We start from the raw sequence: 20,870 nt of genomic DNA, 5'->3' as shown, positions 1-20,870 counted from the left end.
AAACTGCCAGAGGTTCCGCCGGAGCAAGATGAGGCCTTCTGCTCCTGTAAAGATTTACAGCCTCGGAAACCCTGTACAGGGTGGCTATGGGTCGGAATCGACTTGACAGCACTTAACAACAACCACAACATTTGTTGATGTTGATGTTGTGGTTGTTGTTAAGTGCCCTTCAGCTAGTGCCGACCCACAGCGACTCTGCATATGGTTTCCAGAATGGCTGGTGAGCTTGAATTGCCGATCTTGTGGTTCAAACCAACTTTACAGTCCAGCGCATTAACCCACAGCCACACCAGGTTTGAATTCGATAAATAAATTTTGCATGAAACTAGGGCATCTTCAAGTGTGAAAAAAAATTTTTTTCAAATGTGTTATTTTTATGAACACTTCTTTGGAATCATTGAAGAAATGTTTAATTCTGTCTAGTTGGTTTCCACACATAGAGATCCTGTATAGGGTTTCTGAAACCGATCGTGTGATCCAGTGCTTATCCTACAGCATCAGGACTCCAATTAAGGGAATAAGCATGTTCAATTTCTCAGATATTAAACATTTTTTACTTTCAATTGCACAGATTTTTCCATGGTGTTATTCAGCAAAATAATAATAATCTTCTACCGTTTTGAAACCAAAACTGCCATCTGGTGACTCCTAATATGGCTCCCCAAATGATTAATTGAAACAGACAATGTGAACAAAGTGACTGTTCAAACCCACCAGCTACTCCTCGGAACCCCTACACAGGGTCACTATGCGTCGGAATTGACTCAAAAACACTTAACAACAACAATAACAGGCCTGTCTGGGCAGAAATCACAAAGCTTAAAATTCAAGTTTATGAGCTAATAAATTAAAATAAAGCAAAATCAAATGGCTACAAGTGAGTGAGCCCAACAAAAGCTGAGATTGAAAGCTCAGCCCAAGGTTGAAACTCTCGTCTGTGTCCCTGGCCAATGGATCCCCAACGAGCCCTCAAACCAGATTCCAGCCCCACCCAGACTACCGCACTGCTGCTTCTATGCAGAGGCCCCGCCCTTCAACTACTGTTGCCATAGAAACCCAGAAAGCGACATGGCTGCCGCCGGCCTGCAAAAAAGATGTTTGACACAGCCGGCGGCAGCCTTAATCAAGTCAACGTCACTTTCGCCAAATCCAGCAGCTCCCATCCGAGGGAAGCCTAAGAAGGGTCTGGTCTATCCTCAACTCCCAAAAAGATCCCGCCTGTCTCGGTCCGTTCTGCGTTGGCTCCAAGGACTGGATCTCACCTTCTTTCCCAGGAATATCAGCAGGTGCTCCAGCGAGCCAGCCGAGGTCCTCCGGGCCGGCACATTCAGCCTATCCCGCCCAGGCATCCGCGCCAGTCTTTGGTCGACCGCGACCCCGCCGGCCTATGCCAGTGCCGCGCACCACACCCGTCCCCTGCTGTCCCAGGCCTGGTTTAGGTTTCACATTACCACCCTCTGCCCCGTATCCCCCACCCCTCTACCCCCATGGAGACAGGAATATATCTTTCCCCTCTGTGGAGCGCCCTAATACGCAAATGTTAAGTGTTGTCGAGTTGTTTCGACTCATAGCGACCCTATGAGGAGCAACTGGTAGGTTTGAACCACCGACCTTGAGGTCCCAGAGCTTACCTCCAGTGTCACACCAGGTCTCAGAAAAAAAAGATACGAAGGATTTCATTCATTCATTCACTCACTCTAATCAGCCATTACACTTCAACTAATACAGAATTAACATAGTAAAGACGGTTTTCCCCTGAATGTTGTTGGTTTTGACTCCTCATAGTGACCTTGGAAAGGGTTTTGAGGAATGTTGAGTTTGAACCGCCCACCTAGGGGTTGAATGCTTATCCTATGGTGCCACACCTGGACTCCAAAAATTCTTCATGGATACTAGAATTTAAGGAGCTCTGATAGGGTAGCAGTTGGAAACAACCAGCTGTTTTGCCGGAGAAAGAAGGGGCTTTCTGCTCCCATAATTTTACAACTGTGACTATGAGTCAGAACTGACTCCACGGCACACCACCACCGGACTTCAGTACTCGTACTTCTGAGAACCAGTTTATTAAAGATGATACCTAGTTGGAGAGTCATTGGAGATTTACAAAAGCTGTCGCTTAATTGTAGCCTCCCTGAATTCAACTGGCAGTTAATATTTGCCTTGGGAAAGCAAACTAAATTCTATAAAAATAAATCTTTTGCAAGAAAGGTTTACTAATTTCAGTATTTTAAGAAAAGATGTAGTTGAAATTTAGAAGTGCATTTGAATTACCTGAGGAGCTTGTTAAAATGCAGATTCAGTACAAATAATCGTTTGGATTAATAAAAAGAATACCAAAGCCTTGGGTATGTATATAATCTTTAAGAAAAAAGAAAAATGACGCTGCTATCCAGTTGCTTACGACTGATAACCCCATGTGCTAAAGTGGAATGGCTTCACAGGTTTTCTTGGGTATCATTTTGACTGAAGAAGATGGTCAACCTTTTTCTTCTGTGGCCTGGTGGAGTGGGTTCAAACAAATAACCAAAATGCTACTCTGTAAGAGAATGGACCTCAGAGTAAAAAACCAGTAAAATTCTGATTTTCTAAGTTACTTCCTGTCAGTATGGAATATTTAAGTGGTGTTAATTAACTATAAAATAATGCAAACACTATAATAAACTACATTAATTTTGTTTCTTTATTGCTATGGAGCAGAGATTTTTCAAATGGCTTCCTGATTGCAGAAATATTCACTATATATTTCCCCTGGGACCTTAAATTGTCATTCTTTGAAAATGGAACCTCTTTAAAAGTCAAGTTGGATAACTGGGCACAGTTGGAGAAGGTAAATTAGCAATCATTTATACTTTTACCCATTAAGGAATTATGTTGATTAAATTTTTTTTTAAGTGCATTCCTTAAGTCTCAGATATCTTTACTTATATGTATATATATGTAATATATATGTAATATATATAACATATTACATATATACATATATATTATATATATGTAATATATATACATATAAGTAATGCTACTGAGTTGGGAGTGTGTTCCCATGTTCCCAAGTTGGCTAATAAGTTTCAATTGCTTATGCTGTGAATCACTCATGAAGCTAAGTATATTCCTTTCAAATTAGGACAGAGTTTTCTTGAATAATAATCTTTTAATAATCAAAACATTAAACATAAAATTAGTTGAAAGGTTACTATAAGGGTGTAAAAATAAACTCATAAGTCAATTGGAAAATTTTATAGCACTTTCTATGATGAAAATATTTTCTTTCTGCTATTAAAGTTCCTAGCAAGAAAAAAATTAAAGTTACCTAAAGAACTTATCCATGGTACCATTCACTGTAAACCTGGAGTACCTGAAATACTGATACAAGAGATCTACACTTTGTTGACACATCGAGAGTGAGTTATTTGAAATTTTCTAGTAATATAATTTAATGTGAAACCTTTGCTCATATAAATCTCATTAATAATATGTCTTATAAACAGTATTTTATTTTTGTTTCAGAATTAAAAGTATCCAGGATGACCTTGTGAATTTCACTGACTATAGTTACCAGATGCGTTTGCCCCTGGTTCCCAGGTCTACAGTTTCAAAGTCTATTAAAGATAACATTCGATTATCAGAATTACTAAGCAATCCCAACACACTCAGCAATGAACTTAAAGTAGAGTTCCTCTTCCTTTTACAAATGTTGCAAAGAAAATTAAGCAGAAAATTGAATCCAAGTAAGTTTTCTTTGGAAACAGTTTAGTTTTTCAAAGCTCAATAAGAGTATTTTTTAGTCAGAAAAAAGAAAAGCTTGCCACTGTCCCATAACTGCTTTCTTCTGTCATTGGTTTGAAAGGGAAATACCTCTCAGTAGAAGGATTTATTATTACCATGGGAATGGTATAAGTTAATGAAAGTACAGGCCAATATTGTGTATAGAGTTTTCTTTTAGAAAAATGTTAGCTAATCTCTTAATGCAAAATTTTGTGGGAAACAAATTCACCTATCAACTCAAGTAATTAAAGAGGATTATAACAGTTGAGAGTTCATCAGGATATAAATCCATTAGAAAGGTTGATTACCATGAATCTCTCTAGTTGATCTATAGATGCACTGGTTGCACAGTGGTTAAAGTATTTGGATACTAACCAAACAGTGGGCAGCTGAAACCCACCAACTGCTTCGTGGGAGAATGATATAGCGGTCCGTTTCGTTAAGATGTACTTTCTTGGAAATCCTATGGGGTAACCCTACCTTGTCCTATAAAACAGATGTGAGTCAGATAAAACTTGATTGCAGTTGGTTATTGTTAGTAATATGTACTACATAAAGTGTTGTGGCACATAATTTTTTGATGTTATCATTCTCAGATGCAATGTTTCCAACTCCTAAAGACAAAGTTCAGATTTATAAATATGCAAATAATAAAAAGCAATCATAATTAAAACTAAAAAAAATTATGTCAGAAGCATGAATCACTTATGAAGAGTCCTTGGAACAGTCATTCATAAAGGATTACCTTTAGCTTCTGTGGAAAAAAGGTGAAATTCTCTACTTCTGTAAAGATTTACAGCCTCGGAAACCCTATGCAGGGTCCCTATGAGTCAGAATTGACTCATCGGCACACCACCACCTTTAGCCTACTGACTATCTGTAGATATTAAGGCAGATTGGGGCAATCTATGGCAACTTTCCAGAGGTATCACAGAGGTAATTCTCAAGGTATCAGAAGCATCAGAGTCCTAGGCAGAGAGCAATCAAAGTTAATGAATTTTCTCTTTGTGTTTTTGTGAACATTCATTCAGGACACCATTCATGTCTTGGAATATTATCTCCTTTGACTCCAGACACCTAGTGACCTCATGATTTCCATTGGCCCCCAAACCATTAAGGGAATGAGGTAGATGTAGGTCATGAGGATTTCTCTTCCTCTTGGACTCCATTTTCTAAAGAGTAGAGTCACTTTCTCTCTGTTATGTGGAAGGAGGAAAGCAGCAATTTTAACTCCCTCTAAAATTGTGAGATAAATATTTTGAGTTTTGTTCGGTCTTTCATTCTTCTGTCTCCTTCACTGCTTGTTCCTCTTCCTAAATAAATTCTCTATTAATTGGCTCTATTAATGAATTCCAGAGTAAAGAAGGAATTATGAATTCTATGGTAGAATTTATATGCAAATATAAAATATGTTTTAAACATTAAAAAATTATTGTGAAACTTATACATGCATGCAAATAATAATTGTTGTTGTTAACTTGCTGTCAAGTTGGTTCCAACTCATGTTGTTGTTAAGTGCCATCAAGCTGGTTCTGACCCATAGAGACCTCGTATAGAGTTTCCGAGGAACGGCTGGTGAGTTTGAACTGCCGCCCTTATGGTTCAAACTTACCTTGTGGCCCAGGGCTTATCCTACAGCACCACATCAGGACTTCATGCAAATAATATGTATGTGCAATTTAAGGAATGCTAATGATAAAGAATAAATATTTGCATATCCTTAGGTAGTTTAAGAAATGGAACATTAACACTACCATAGCATTCCTCCTCTCTTTGCCCTTCTCTGAAATACATTCTTTACGCTCCTCCAAGGTAACCACTTTTCTTTTGCTTTTTACTTTCTTGAGTTTTTAATACAATTTATGTCATTTTTATTTCATTCATATACATTTCTTAATTTGAATATAGTTGATTTTATCCAGCCTGTGTAAACAGAATAATCCCTCCAAGTAAGCCATGCTCTCATCCCCCAAACATGTGACTATGTTGCATTACCTGACAAAAGGGCCTTTGCAGATATAATTAAAGTTGGAGAGCTTAAAATAGGAAGATTAGCCTGGATTATTGCCTGTGCCAAATCTAATCATCCGAGTTTTTAAAAGCAGAGCTCTTGCTCCATCTGGGATATGAAAGGTGAAGCATAAAACCATGTAAGACAGATATGAAATGTGAGAGGGATTGGACAAGCCATTCTGGAGGGGTCAAATGATAAGCATGAGTTGGCATGAGGTGTGGCCTGAAGGGCAACTACAGCCCTTGGCTGACAGCGAGCAAGAAAATGGGCACCTGAGTCTCATAACCTCAAGGTATTGAATTCATCCAACTACTTGATTGAACTTGTAAGGAGATTCATTCTAGAGCAGAAACAGTGCAGCCCTGCCAATACCTTGATTTCAACCCTGTAAAACTAAAACCAAAAGATCCAGATTTCTTAATTGTAAAACTGGGGTAATATAAACAAGGGGTGTTACTTTAAATCACTAAATTTATAATAAATTGCTATGGCATAAGAAAAACTAATAAAAACTTCACATTTAGTATGTTTTACATCATGAAATAATAAAAATTTAGCCCTTCACTTTTAAGCTTTTAATTCATCTACTTTTGATCTGAAAATCCAGTTGTCTCGGTACCAGTTTTTGAAGTCTGTTCTTTCCCCAGTGATCTGCATTATCGTCTCATTTTTCATGTTCCTGTGTATTTATAGGTCTATCAATTCAATTTGGAGTCCTGGTGTGGTGCTGTGAGTTAATGTGCTGGACTACAAAGTCAGTTTGAACTGCAAGGTTGGTGGTTCAAGCTCACTAGCCACTCCTTGGAAACCCCATACAGGGACACAGGGTCGCTATGGGTCAGAACCGACTTGACAGCACTTAACAACAACAACTACTCAAGTTTGTTTGTATGTGTGCCACTTAACACCCATGTTGTCTTACTATTGCTTTATAACAAATACTGATACTTGTAAAAGCAAGCCACTTAAATTGTTCTTTGAAACACCCTGTTTCATGTTTCTTTGCTATTTCATTTATGACTAGTTTTATTGTTCCTTTGCTGTTGTTAACTTCCAGTGTGGTGCTGTGGGTTAATGCACAAGGTCAGTTTGAACCTCAAGGTCAGCAGTTCAAGCTCACCAGCCTCTCCTTGCAAACCCTATACAGGGTCACTAGGAATTGGAATTGATTCAACAGCACACAACAACAATATTGATTGGTGTTATATATTTCATTCATTCATAACGTCTATCATGTTATTTTGTGTACTTGTTCTCCTTTTCTGTTTTTTTCTTTTTGTCTCAACTATCTTTTCTTCTTTGAGACTGAAATTTTTGGAACCCAAAGACTCTTTTCCACTACTAATTAGGAAATATTAAAATTTCTACTCTTTGTAGTGTCTCCCTAGAAATTTTAATGTGTATGTTTAAGTTTACCTCAATCTAAAACTTTTATCTTTATTCTTTTCTTCAACATGACAAAGATCATCGAACATTATGACCCTGCTTACAGCCTTTCTGCCTTCCCACTTACATATATTTTTTTCTGTTGTTTAGCACTTTAGGTTTGCCAAATTATTTTTTAACACAACAAATCAGACATTACTATTTATGATACCCTAATCTTTGCGTAAAGGCCCCTAGTAGTGTAGTGGATTATGGCCTTCAAACTGCAAGGGCAGCAGTTTGAATCTACCAGCCTCTGAGAGAATGATGAGGTTCTCTGCTCTGGTAAAGATTTACAGCCTCAGAAATCCTATACAGGATCATTATACGTCAGAATCCACTCGGTGACACACAACCACCACAATCAGCAATCTTGTACATTTCGTCAATCTCACAAACTGTTTCTAGTTCTGATTTATAGAACAAAACACAATGATTCCATTAATCTTCTATGATATTTCAGTGATATTTCTGCACAAAAGTAACCTATCTGTCCTCTTCTTTGAACATTTCTTTTTAGCAATGAATCACCTCAGTCTTCAGATTATTGAGCAGTCCTCTTTTATCCTAAGACTGCTGATTTTAAAAGTTAATCATCTGTTGCCAAAATAATTAATTACTGTGATAATCACAGCTCTGGGTATGTAAAGACCAGGACTGTGTTTAGCATGAAACAAAATGATAACAGGGCTTGACTGATGAGTAGAAATTACCTTAGATCCTTAGTCAGGTTTCAGTAATGGATGAGCTACAGCAGAATTAGTTACCTTTAGAAGCACAAAAATTGTTGCCCATGTGTGGTCATTTATTGTTGTTATTGTTAAGTGCAGTGGAGACAGTTCTGCATAGTAATTCCATATAGTGCTTTTGAGGAATGACTGGTCAGCTTGAACCACTGACCTTGTAGTGGCAGTTTATAGACTCATTTAGTAGGAAGTATGGGAAACAGAAAAAAATTTAAATCCCTATTTTAAAGTATAAAATTGTTTGCAAAATGAAATAGGTCCTGTAAGATTTATTTATATGAAATATAAATATAGACAAAAATAGCTTATGACAACAAAAATCAGGATAGTTGAGGCTAATATCTTTGAGAGGGGTAGGAAAGAGATCGTGGGTTGCTTTTGTTGTTAGTGCCATGGAGTTGGTTCAGACTAATAGTGACATTTTATAGGGTTTCTGAAGAGCAGTTGAAGGGTTTGAACCGCCAACCTTGTGGTTAGCAGTTTAGTGCTTATCCTAGAGTGCCACACCATGACTCCCTTGGGATGCTAGTAATATATACTATTTCTTGAAATGGGTGATAGTTCTCCAGATCTGGGTGATAGTTTCCTCACTCCAAAAATTCATCAAGATATATAGATATAGATATAGATATTTGAAGTTGTCAAGGACTTCATTCTTCTTGGATCAACTATCAACACTCACGGAAGCAGCAGTCAAAAGATCAGACAACGTATTGCACTGGGCAAATCTGCTGCACAGGAACTTTTTAAAGTATTGAAGAACAGAGATGTCAGCTTAAGGACTATGGTGCGCCTGACCCAGGCCATTGTGTTTTCAATAGCCTCATAGCGGATGCGAAAGCTGGACAGTAAATAAGGAAGATCATAAAAGAATTGATGCCTTTGAGTTGTGGTGTTGGAGGAGAATACTGAAAGTGCCATGGACTGCCAAAAGAACCAATATATCTGTTATGGAAGAAGTGCAGCCAGAGTGCTCCTTAGAGGCCAAGATGGCTAAGCTTCGTCTCTCATACTTTGGACATATTGTCTGGAGGAAACAATCGTTGGAGAAGGATGTCATGCTGGGTAAGGTGGAGGGTCAGAGAAAAAGAGAAAGACCTCTAACGAGATCAATTGGCTAGGTGGCATCATTGATGGACTCAAGTGTGGCAACGGTAGTGAGGTTGGCCCAGGATCTGACATTGTTTCATTCTGCTGTGCATGGGGTCGCTATGAGTCAGTTCTGACTCGATGGCACCAGACAACCACAACAACAACAACAAATATATATATATGAAACAACTATATACATATACAGAATATATATGTACATAGTTGTTTCATAGACACTTATGAATAACTATTAAGAACATAAATAAGGGGATAAGTCACAATTTTTCTGCACTACAGTTATATTAAAATGTCCGTCCATGTCTGCAACTGATGATAACATTGAAGTGTGTACATGGGATGATTCTATTGAACAGATGAGTGACAGTGGATTATGTGGCAAAGCATTTGAAAATCAGCCATGGCTATGCCTATAAAATAATCCATAAGAGACTTGGGCTTCAAAAAGTTTGTGCAAGATGGGCACCAAAACAGCTCACTGAAGAGCATAAGCAGAAGCATTTGTATATCTGAAAACAATATTTGGGCCGATATACAAAGGAAGATAAATGGTTTCTTTAAAAAAATCATTACTGGTGATGAGACATGGATTCATCACTACAAGCCTGAGAGTAAACAGCAGAATATGAGATGAAAATATCCTTAATTTCTGACCAAGAAAAGTGCAAAAGTCAACCATTATCTAGAAAATTGAGACTTACAGTTTTCTGGGATTCTCAAGGGCTAGTTTTGGAACACTATCAGGAAAAATGTTCAACAATCAACAGTGTGTGTTATAGTGAGATGCTCACTGAAGAGCTGAAGCCTAAACTTCAGATTATAAGCAGAGGACTGCTATCCATGGGCTTTCTTATCTTAGATGAAAATGTATATCCTCACACCTCTGCCCACACTGTTGACACTGCAAAAACTTCATTTTGAGGTGTTAAGGCATTCTCCCTATAGTCCTGGTCCTGCTCCATCGCACTTTCACCTGTCTGGTCCCCTGAAAGCAGCCCTTGGAGGACAAAGATTCACCTCTGATGAAGAAGTGAAGACAGGGGCACATTCGTGGCTCATAGCTCAACCTAAAACATTTTAAAATAGGAATATGAAAGCTTGTTGAAAGATGGACAAAGTGTTGAAAAGCAAGGAGATTATGGTGAAAAATGATATATTTGTCTTTTCTTAAAAGTTGATTAAAATAAATTCTAAAGCCAGAGTGAAGATAATTTTTGACTCATCCTTGTATATTTTCTTTACATTTCTTTATATAGCCAATACTTTACTTTTTTCTCTTCTTCCCTTTTCTGGTTTATATTAGATTAACATTGCCTCATGCTCCTCAAATTAGGCAAATAGCATACTCTGTGTAAATAATTATTTTGTCATTTAAAGATATTGTGAAAGATGTGCTTACGTGGGGGGGGGGGATATTTCCCTATGTAGCCATATCACTTTTATAATATGAAATATGTCTAAATAATTTGCTTTATTTCCAAATTATAGCATCTTGTCTTAGCAATGAATGCATTTTTTTTAAGAATTGAATTATGTTTCTATTTTATAGAATGGTTTGAGGTCAAACCTACAGTGGGAGAACTTACTCTCCATCATCTTCCAGCTCAACCCACTCAGAGGCTTAGAAATTCAATGAGTAAAAGTGAGATCATTGCTCCTACTGTGTGTAAGTTTTTCATTCATTTAACTTTTTACTTGTTAAAATGAATTAGGGAAAGGACTTTACTCTGTTTTATTAAAAAAAATTTTTTAGATGTCAGCCTAAGAATTCAGTCTAAAATTGTGTATTAGACTGATTGGTATGCTACTATGCTTTTTCATAAGTGGAGAAGACATGTGGTCACCAAAGTACCAATCATAGCCAGGTAAATTCCCAAGAAAAGGTGCCCCACCTGCTATTATTGGACTCCTTTCAGTTCTGATTTATACTTAAATACAGGATTCTAAAACAGATGAAAGTGTATTTCCATTCTCCAGCAACTGAAGGATCATTCAGTCCCAAGGAAATTATAGTTAACTGTCCATCTAGATTTCCCAAACAGCTGTTATGAAAGGGCTTCAAACAGTTATAGAAATCCATTATCTTTTCACAGTAGTATGCAAGCCACTACAATACAGCAAACTGACGGACGAATGTTGGTCATTAGTGAGCTGAACCACCACTGGTCTGTCAGTTTGTTGTACTCTGGCGACTTGCGTGTTGCTCTGATGTTGGAAGTTATGCCACTGGTGTTTTACATATCAGCAGTGTCACCCATGGAGGACAGGATTCATTGGAGTTTCCAGACTAAGACAGAGTAGAAAGAAGGAGAGGCAGATAATTTCTGAATGTTTAGCCACTGAAAACCTTATGAGTAGCAGTGGGACACTGTCAGATATAATGTGGAAGATGAGCCTCTCAGTACTGAAGGAAGAAGTCCAAGCTTCACTGAAGCCATCAGTGAAAAACAAGGTCCAGGAATTGATGGAATACAAATTGAAATCTTCCAACAAACTGACGAAGCACTAGAGACACTCATCATCTATGTCAAGAAATTTGGAAGACAGCTAGCTGGCCAACTTACTTTGAGAGATCCATATTGGTGTCCATTCCAAAGAGAGGTTACCAAATGGAATGTGGAAATCATGGAACAATATCATTAATATCACATGTAAGTAAAATTTTTGCTGAAGCTAATTTTAAAAATGGCTGCAACAGTCCATCGACAGGGAACTGACAGAAACTCAAGCCTGATTCAGAAGAGGACATGGAACTAGAAATATCATTGCTGACATCAAGATGGATATTGATTGAAATCAGAAAATACCAGAAAGATGTTTACTTGTCCTTTATTGACTATGTAATGGTTTTCAAATGCATGAGTAATGACAAGCTATGAGGAACCCGTACATAGACCAAGAGGCAGTCATTCAAACAGAACAAGGGGACACTGAATGGTTTAAAATCGGGAAAGGTGTGTGCCAGGGTAGTATCATTTCGTTATACTTATCTGTATGCTGAGCAAATAATTTGAGAAGCTGTATTAGATGAAGAAGAGCATGGCATAAAGATTAGAAGAAGATTCACTAACAGCCTGTGATATGCTTAAAGTGAAGAGGACTTAACATACACACTGATGAAGACAATACTGCTTTCAGGATGGATTGTACCTCAACATAATGAAAACAAATATCCTTACAACTGGTCCAGTAAATATGATAAATGGAGAAAAGTTTGAATTTGTTAAAGATTTCATTTTGCTCATTTCCACAGTTTACACTCATGGAAACAGCACTGAAGTGATCAAAGGATGCATTGCATTGAGCAAATCTGGTTCAAGACCTCTTTAAAGTATTAAAGTATCAAATTAGGTTCAAGATCTCTTTAAAGTATCCAAGAACAAAGATATCAGTTTGAGGACTAAGGTATGCTTGATCTAATCTATGGTAGCCTCATGTGTGTGTGCACTCACTCATATGAACTCACTCATCTATGACAAGAAATCTGGAAGACAGCTACCTTACACTCATATGCATGTGTACATTGGACAGTGACTAGGGAAGACCATAAAAGAATGGACAAATTTGAGTTATGGTGCTGGAGAAAAATAGTAAAATTATTTTAGAAGAACAAACAAATCTGTTTTAGAAGTAAGTACAACCAGAATGCTCGTTAGGAGATGACCAGACTTCTTCTCTTATACTTCTGATATGTTGTCAGGAGGGACCAGTTCATGGAGAAGGACAACATGCTTGGTGAAGTGGAGAGTCAGTAAAATAGAGGGAGATATCCCCAATGAGATGGACTAGCACAGTGGCAGCAGCAATGGGCTCAAGCATAACAGTGATTATGAGATTGGTGGAGGACTGGGGAGTGTTTCCTTCTGTTGTGCACAGGGTCGCTATGAGTCAGAACTAATCCATAGGCATGTAACAATAGCAACAACATATGCATGTGAAAATTGGACAGTGAATAAGGAAGACCACAGAAGAATTGATACATTTGAGTTATGAATATTGAAAGTAACATGGACCACCAGAAAAATAAACAAATATTTGTTGAAAGAAGGACAGGCAAAATGCTCACTAGAAGCTAGCATGGCTAGACTTTGTCACTTGTACTTCGGACGTATTATCGGGAGAATATTATACTTTAAAATGTGGAGGGTCAGTGAAAAAAGAGGGAAACCCCCAAAGAGATAGATTGGCACAGACTGTAAAGATGGTGCAGGATTAGGCAGTGTTTCATTTGTTGTGCATGGGGTCACTATAAGTGAGAACTGACTCAATGGCACTTAACAACAATAGTGAGTTGAAATTAATTGGTATTGGCTATTTAGAATCTGACAGTCATATGGTTTACTATGCCAGGAATGACAAATTGAAGAAGAAGAGCATCACATTCATTGTTAAAAAACATTTCAACATCTATCTTGCAGTACAAAGTTGTCTGTGATAGGATAATGACACTTAAAAAGAAGAGCAGCTGATATTATTATTTAAATTTATGCAACAACAGTGATACTGAAACTGAAAAATTCTACTGAATTCTTCAGTGTGAAATTGATCATACATAATTAAGATGCACTGATAATTACTGGTGATTGAAATGTGAAAGTTCAAAACAAAGAGGAAGGACCAGTAGCTGCAAATTATGGACTTGGTGACAGAAATTAGTTGGAAAACACATGATAGAATTGTGTAAAACCAACTACTTATTCATTGTAAATACCCTTTTTCAACAACATAAAAGTTGACTGTTCATGTGGGCATCACAAGATCAATTACACAGGAATCAAGCTGACTACATCTGTGGGAAGAGATGATGGGAGAAGTTCAAAACCATCAGCCAAAACAAGGTCAGATATCAACTGTGGAACAGACTATCAATTACTCACTTGCAAGTGTAGGCTGAAGCTGCAGAAAATTGAAACAAGTCCACAAGAGGCAAAATATGACTTGAGTATATCCCATCTGAGTTTAGAGATCATCTCAAGACCAGATTTGCTACATTGTGGTATGACATCAAGAAAGCAAAAGGCTATTAAAAAGACAGGAAAGAGAAAAGACTAAAACAGAAAGCAAAAGGTCATTGAAAAGACTAAAACAGATGTCAGTAGAGACTCTGAAACTTGCTCTTATGCCTAAAGAAGCTAAAGCAAGTGGAAGAAATGAGGAAGGAAAAGAGCTGAATGGAAAATTTCCAAGGGAATCTCAAGAAGATGACAAAGCCAAGTGTTATGATGAAATGTGCAAAGACCTGGAGTAAGCAAACCAAGAGAAGAACATGCTTAGTATTTCTTAAGTGAAATAACTGAAGAAGAAAATTCAAGTCTTGAATTGCAATATTGAAAGATTCTAAGAGTAAACATTGAATGGTGCAGGAAGCATCAAAAGAAAATGGTTGTAATACCAAGTCTCTGTACAAAGAAGAAACGGTTGATGCTCAATCATCTCAAGTAGCATATGATTAAAAACCCATAGTAATGAAGGAAGAAGTCCAAGTGTCATTGAAGGCATTGGTGAAAAACAATTTAAATGTTTCAAACAAATTGATGCAACGCTGGAGGCACTAACCCATTTATGCCAAGAAATGTGGAAGATAGCTACTTAGCCAACAGATTGGAAGAGATTCATATTTGTGCCCATTTCAAAAGTGACCCAATGAAAGGCAACAATCATTAAACAACAATATTAATATCAAATGCAACTAAAATTTTGTTGAATATATTTCAAAAACAATTGCAGCAATACATCAACAGGGAGATGCCCGTAATTAAAGCTAGATTCAGAATAGGACTTGGAACTAAGGATGTTATTGCTGACATCAGATGATTCTTAGGTATAAGCAAAGAATACCCAAAAGATGTCTATTTGCACTTTTTTGACTATGCAAAGACATTTGACTATGTGTATCATAACAAACTATGGATTACATTGCAAAATATGGTCATTCTCGAACATTTAACTGTGCTCAAGAAACATGTACATAGACAAAGAGGCAGTCATTCAAACAGAATGATTGGTTACTGAATGGTTTAAACTCAGGAAAGTTATGTGCCAGGGTTATAGCCTTTCACCATGCTTATTCAGTCTGGATGATGAACAAAAAATCCAAGTTGCTAGAATACATGAAGAAGAACATTGTATCAGAATTAAAGAAAACTAATTTAAAAACCTTTGATATGCAGATGATACAACTTCCCTTGCTGGAAATCAGTTAGTTAAGTGCTGTTGAGTCTGCTCCAACTCACAGAGACCCTGTATAGGGTTTCTGAGGCTGTAAATCTTTATGGGAGCAGAAAGCCTCATCTTTCTCCCGTGGAACAGCTGGTAGTTTTAAACTGTTGCCCTTGAGGTTAGTAGCCTGACTCGTAAACACTATGCCATCAGAGCTATTTAATGATGAAAGTTATTGTTGTTGTTGTGAAGTGCCATCAAGTCGGTGCCGACCCATAGTGACCTTGTATAGTGTTTCCGAGGAGCAGCTGGTGAGCTTGAACCACAGCAGTTAAGAAATCAAAAGATGCATTCATTAGGCAAATTTGCTGCAAAAGACCTTTTAAAGTATTAAAGACAAAATATACCAGTTTGAGGACTAAGGTATACCTGACCCAAACCAAGGTATTTTCAAACATCTCATATTCACATCCCCGACACGTCTATCAGTTTGTCATACTGTGGTGGCTTGTGAGTTGCTGTGATTCATTAACAACCTGCGATATGCAGATGATACAACTTTGCTTGCTGAAAATGAAGAGGACTTAATATATTTACTGATGAAGATCAAAGAGCACAGCCTTCGATATGGATTGCATCTCAATGTAAAGAAAACAAAAATCCTCACCACTGGACCAATAAATAATTTTCTTATCAATGGAGAAAAGATTGAAGTTGTTAAGGACTTCATTTTTCTTGCATCAGCTATCAACACTCACGGAAGCAGCAGTCAAGAAATCAAACAATGTATTGCATTAGGCAAATCTGCTGCACAAGACCTAAGGTGTGCCTGACCCAAGCCATGGTATTTTCAATAACCTCATATGCATGCTAAAGCTGGACAGTGAATAGGGAAGACCGTAGAAGAATTGATGCTTATGAGTTATGGTGTTGGAGGAGAATACTAAAAGTGCCATGGGCTGCCAAAAGAACCAACAGATCTGTGTTGGAAGAAGTGCAACCAGAGTGCTCCTTGGAGGCCAGGATGGCCAAACTTCATCTCTCATACTTTGGACTTATTGTCAGGAGGGACCCAGTCACTGGAGAAGGATATCATGTTTGGTAGGGTGGAGGGTCAGAGAAAAAGAGGAAGACCCCCAATGAGATGGATTGGCAAAGTGCTCACATCATTGGGCTCAAATATGGCAACAATAGTGAGGTTGGCCCAGGATTGGGCAGTGTTTCATTCTGCTATGCATAAGTTCGCTATGAGTCAGTACCGACTTGATGGCACCTAATAACAACAACAACATATGCATGTGAAAGTTGACAAAGAATAAGGTAGATTGTAGAAGAAAGAATGCATTTAAATTACGGTGTTGGTGAAGAATATTGAAAGTACCATGGACTTTCAGAACAAACAATTCTATGTTGAAAGCAGTATAGCCATCAGCCATAATGTTCCTTAGAAATGAGGTTGGGGAGACTTCACCTCTCATTCTTGGACATGTTGTCAGGAAGGACTAGTCCCTGGAGAAAGATATTATGCTTGGTAAAGTGAAGATTCAACAAAAAAGAGGAAGGTCTCTCTCCAATAAAATGATTTGACGCAATTGCAGCAACAATAGGCTCAAAGACAACAATTTTAAGGATGGCTCGGGACTGACCTGGCAGTAGAAACTGTTTCTATTTGTTGTGCATAGGATTGCTAGGAGTTGGAACTGACTTGAAGGCACCTAACAACAACAACAACAACAGCAACAAAACAACAAAAAGGTCTATAGGCTAGATATAACCATCCCTGTTTTTCTCACTCCTGTCAGTTAAGAATGATTTTTATAGTTTTCAACAGTTGAAAACCAGTATCAAGAGAAACATTTTTTGACATGGAAAAATAACAACAAGTTCAAATTTAATTATATAAGAACATAGTTACCTCTCCCTTTTATGTCTGCTCTATAGCTGATTTTATATGATAGTATAATACTTTGCATCAGACACTGTATGGCCTGTCAAATTTAGCAAATGAAAATACATGATAGTTCAACAAATAACTTTTCAGACATATCAAGGCATACTTTATTTAAAATTCAAATTTCACTGGGTGTTAGATAAGCACTGGGCTGCTAAGAACAGGGTTGGCAATTCAAACTCACTAGCCACACTGTGAGGGAGAAAGATGGGACTTTCTGCTTCTATGAAGATGTATAGTCTCGGAAATCCTATACAGGGACACTATGAGGTGTAATTAACTCGATGACAGTGACTGTTTGTTTTGTGGGTATTTTTTTGTTTTGTTTTGTTTTGGTCCTATATTTTATCTAAATAATTATTATCTAAATAGTTACCTAAAATACTTATTATCTGGTTCTTTAAAGAGCATGGTGTGAACTTATGTTAAAAGACATGTTTCCTAAAGTTAATAGGGGCTTTTTAAAACCCAGAATTCCCTATTTAAGTAAGGTCTGGAAAAGTAATGTCAAAAAGACTTTTCTTTGTATACTTAGAACTTCTCAGAGACTTCAATATGCAAATATGAATTGTAAACATCAAAAAGAGAGGTCCAGCATGAAGTGTTGTTCAAACCCTTATTTGATCACACATCACTGATATTTTATTGTAATTGTCATGCAGAATTATGCTCCACAGAGCACTTATTGTAATGCAGGTATCAGATATAGGGCATAGCATGATAGAACTTAGTCTGATAGAACTCAACAGAAATGAATAACAGTGTTTCTATGGGGAAAAAATATCCATAGTTTCACCTTCATAGTCTGTGAATAAATCCTCTCCTTCAATCTGTCTTGACAGCTAGTGACACCTGCAGAAAGCTTCCAACAGAGTGGGAGTTAAAGTTGGGTAAACAGGGTGAGGCATGTGAGGAGGGATGGTGATGGGTAGAGAGGCGTGGGGAAGGAGGCTGCAGGTGGCTTCTGTTTTTCCTCAGTTACTTGCTTCTTTCCCTTTGTGGCTATTTGAGCCTGATTGCAGGTGGAAATAAGGAGACCTGGTGTCATGGGTTAGATGTTGGGCTGCCAACTGCAAAGTCTGTGTTTCAAATCCACCAGTGGCACCTTGGGAAAAATATGAGGCTATCTGAGCCCTTTAATATTTATAGTGTCTGATACCCTATATAGGGTCACTATGAGTCAGAATGGACTCAATAGCAGTGGGGTTTTTTTGGAGGGGGGGTGGGGCTATGATTGAGAAAGAACATGACCTGTTTTGGGACCTTAACTGAAAAGACAGGAAAGCATTGTAAACAGTCACAGCAAGGCTTTCTTCTTGTGTAACAAACAGATGCAAATCTGATGCCACTGATTTTGAATCGCTAAAGAGTATTTTTCTTCTTTATTATCCTTTGGAAAATTCTTAAGGGTCACATTTGAATTCTTACAAAAGCTCCATGCTATCATTCTTTAAGTTCAGGACTCCAAGTTGAATGGACTTTTGTCATTACAATTTTAATCACATATAAACTGCTATAAATAACTTCTCCATCTCATTCCCTTTATAACTCCCAGGGCACTTTCTTTTATGATTATCTTTTACTTCAATGGTCTCTTCATCTTTTCAAAATGGCTCATGTGCTTCGAAAGTCTTTAAAGGACAAGGCAGCTACTGTTAGTTTTTTTTTTCTTCAAGTTTTTAAAATATGTATTTTAAATATATATAATATATATATGTATCTATTAAGTTTTTATTGTGAAGGTAGTGATAGTTTACATGAGAGAACATCGGCTTTACACCATCATTTCATTGCAATGATTACAATCTCCTCCGTGCATCATCATTCAACAGTATTTGCTTCCATTCCCTGTTTTTTGTTTTTTGGGGGGAGGGGGTTGGTAGCGGTGTGTACACAGAAACACTTAGGAATATGTAATACTTTAAACAACCAAAGGGCACATTCTGCCAACCTGCCTCCTGGCGACCAGAACCTAGACCCTCCGTTTTGTTCTGTTTTATTTTTACTTTTCTCAATCCTGTTCCAGGTATTTGGATTTTCTTATTCTAGGCATAATGGTAATTAATGAATGATATTAGGCTGACCTTGGTAATTATATGGAATGAGAACTGTTTCATTATACCTGAAATTTTTCCCTTCCAAATTTGGTAAAGGGACTCATTTCAGTTATTTCTGATAAAAACGTAATGCTGGTCAGTTTGGATAATTTGAAAGTTAATGGGGAAAGGAGAGGTAAGAACACCAAATTAGGGTTAAAGTAGGACTTTAACCTAATTTACAGGAGAAAATTGTATCTAATGACATTTGAGTACTGATGTGGCACAGTGGGTTAATGCATTGGACTGCAAAGTAGGTTTGAAATGCAAAGTCAGTGTTTCAAGCTTACCAGTCACTCCTTGGAAACCCTACACAGGGTTGCCATGGGACAGACGGACTCAACAGCACTTAATAACAACAATGACACTGAAATCAAAGGCTGTTATCCAAAAAGCTTCTAATTACTAAATAGCGTTGTCAAAATGAATTGTGAGCTAGGTTATTACCCTTGATTTTTCTTAACATTCAAGTTTGTTTGTTTGTTTGTTTGTTTTTTATTTATTTATCTAAATCTGTTGTTGCTATGTGCCATGGAGCCGGTTCCGACTCATAGCGACCCTGTACAGGGTTTCCAAGGCTGTAAATTATCTAAATCTAGCATCTAGCAAAATAATGGGGCAAGGAAACACAGGTGTTCCATGTGTAGTTGCCACGACCCCTCACATTAGTACTGAGTGACCCAGAGAGTCTGGGTGGCCATTCTGGATGACTTAGTGCAGAGTTCTAGAAACTGAATTAGAAATTAAGTAGATGTGCCAAATCTATATAAAAAATCATAGCACTATTGCCTCAGCTGTTTTCTGAAGCAATATCTAAAATTAGTTGAATCATATTCAGTATCAGATGCACCAGAATAGACCAGGCTATTTTTAGGCTCTGCTTACAACTCTTAGAGATGGGTGACATTCAGAATTTTTTTAACCATGACCACTACAATTCATGCTTTAAGTATTCTATTTACCAAGTTTATCTGTACTCAACCTGTTGCCAAGCATTTATTTGAAAACACTAATGGTTGTATAAGTATTTAATAACCATAAATTGATTTTGTTTTATTTAAATTTCCCATCAAATACAGGTAATGGTGGTAATCTACTTAGAGAAATTCAAGTAAAACAAGCTGAAAAACAGAATTTTGAGTCCATTACAAAATGTACAGGATATAAGAAGAAGAAAACTTAAGACGTGCCCACCCAAAGTCACATGACCTTGAAGAAATGATGCCACCATCTCTTGCCATACTAAAGAGATATAATCACCTAGTCTTGAGTATATTTCAATAATATGTAAATTAAAGTGGTGTCTTATCTATAACTGTGCTAAAGTGGTACCTTATCTAGTCATATCTATAACTATTGGTATAATATTTATATCTATCATGTGCCAAGTATTATTGAAAACACAAGATAAATTAATTAGTACAGAATAAGTAAAAATAAAACCAGGAAATTCTTTCTCATATATTTTGAAGAAATGGTGACTCTATAATTTCAGAAGTTTCTACAGTACCTGACTTGACATTATATACTTACAGATCACATCCATTAATTAAAATTCATTTCTGAATGATAATTATATGTTGGCCATAGAAAAATCCTGTCCA

The 20,870-nt window shown here is 37.2% G+C and overlaps 1 protein-coding gene across 1 annotated transcript; it reads left to right on the top strand.

Moving 5' to 3' along the window:
* The first annotated feature begins 1,029 nt into the window (after nucleotides 1-1,029).
* SPATA4 (spermatogenesis associated 4) lies at nucleotides 1,030-20,449 on the top strand. The gene is made up of 6 exons (XM_006834499.1): nucleotides 1,030-1,286; nucleotides 2,698-2,827; nucleotides 3,283-3,401; nucleotides 3,508-3,728; nucleotides 10,610-10,726; nucleotides 20,346-20,449. The coding sequence occupies exons 1-6, from the start codon at nucleotides 1,069-1,071 to the stop codon at nucleotides 20,447-20,449; spliced, it is 909 nt and encodes a 302-aa protein (XP_006834562.1). The 5' UTR covers nucleotides 1,030-1,068.
* Nucleotides 20,450-20,870: the final 421 nt, after the last annotated feature.

Source organism: Chrysochloris asiatica, unplaced genomic scaffold, assembly GCF_000296735.1.
Source record: "Chrysochloris asiatica unplaced genomic scaffold, ChrAsi1.0 scaffold00011, whole genome shotgun sequence".
Classification (NCBI taxonomy): Eukaryota; Metazoa; Chordata; class Mammalia; order Afrosoricida; family Chrysochloridae; genus Chrysochloris; species Chrysochloris asiatica.
This window is presented reverse-complemented; position numbering and strand designations above follow the sequence as displayed.

Coding starts and splice junctions, on each gene's coding strand:
- SPATA4 (XM_006834499.1), top strand. CDS start 1,069: ATGGCTGCCGCCGGCCTGCAAAAAAGATGTTTGACACAGCCGGCGGCA. Junction 3,729..10,609: donor AAGCAGAAAATTGAATCCAA/GTAAGTTTTCTT, acceptor TCTATTTTATAG/AATGGTTTGAGGTCAAACCT. Junction 10,727..20,345: donor GATCATTGCTCCTACTGTGT/GTAAGTTTTTCA, acceptor CATCAAATACAG/GTAATGGTGGTAATCTACTT.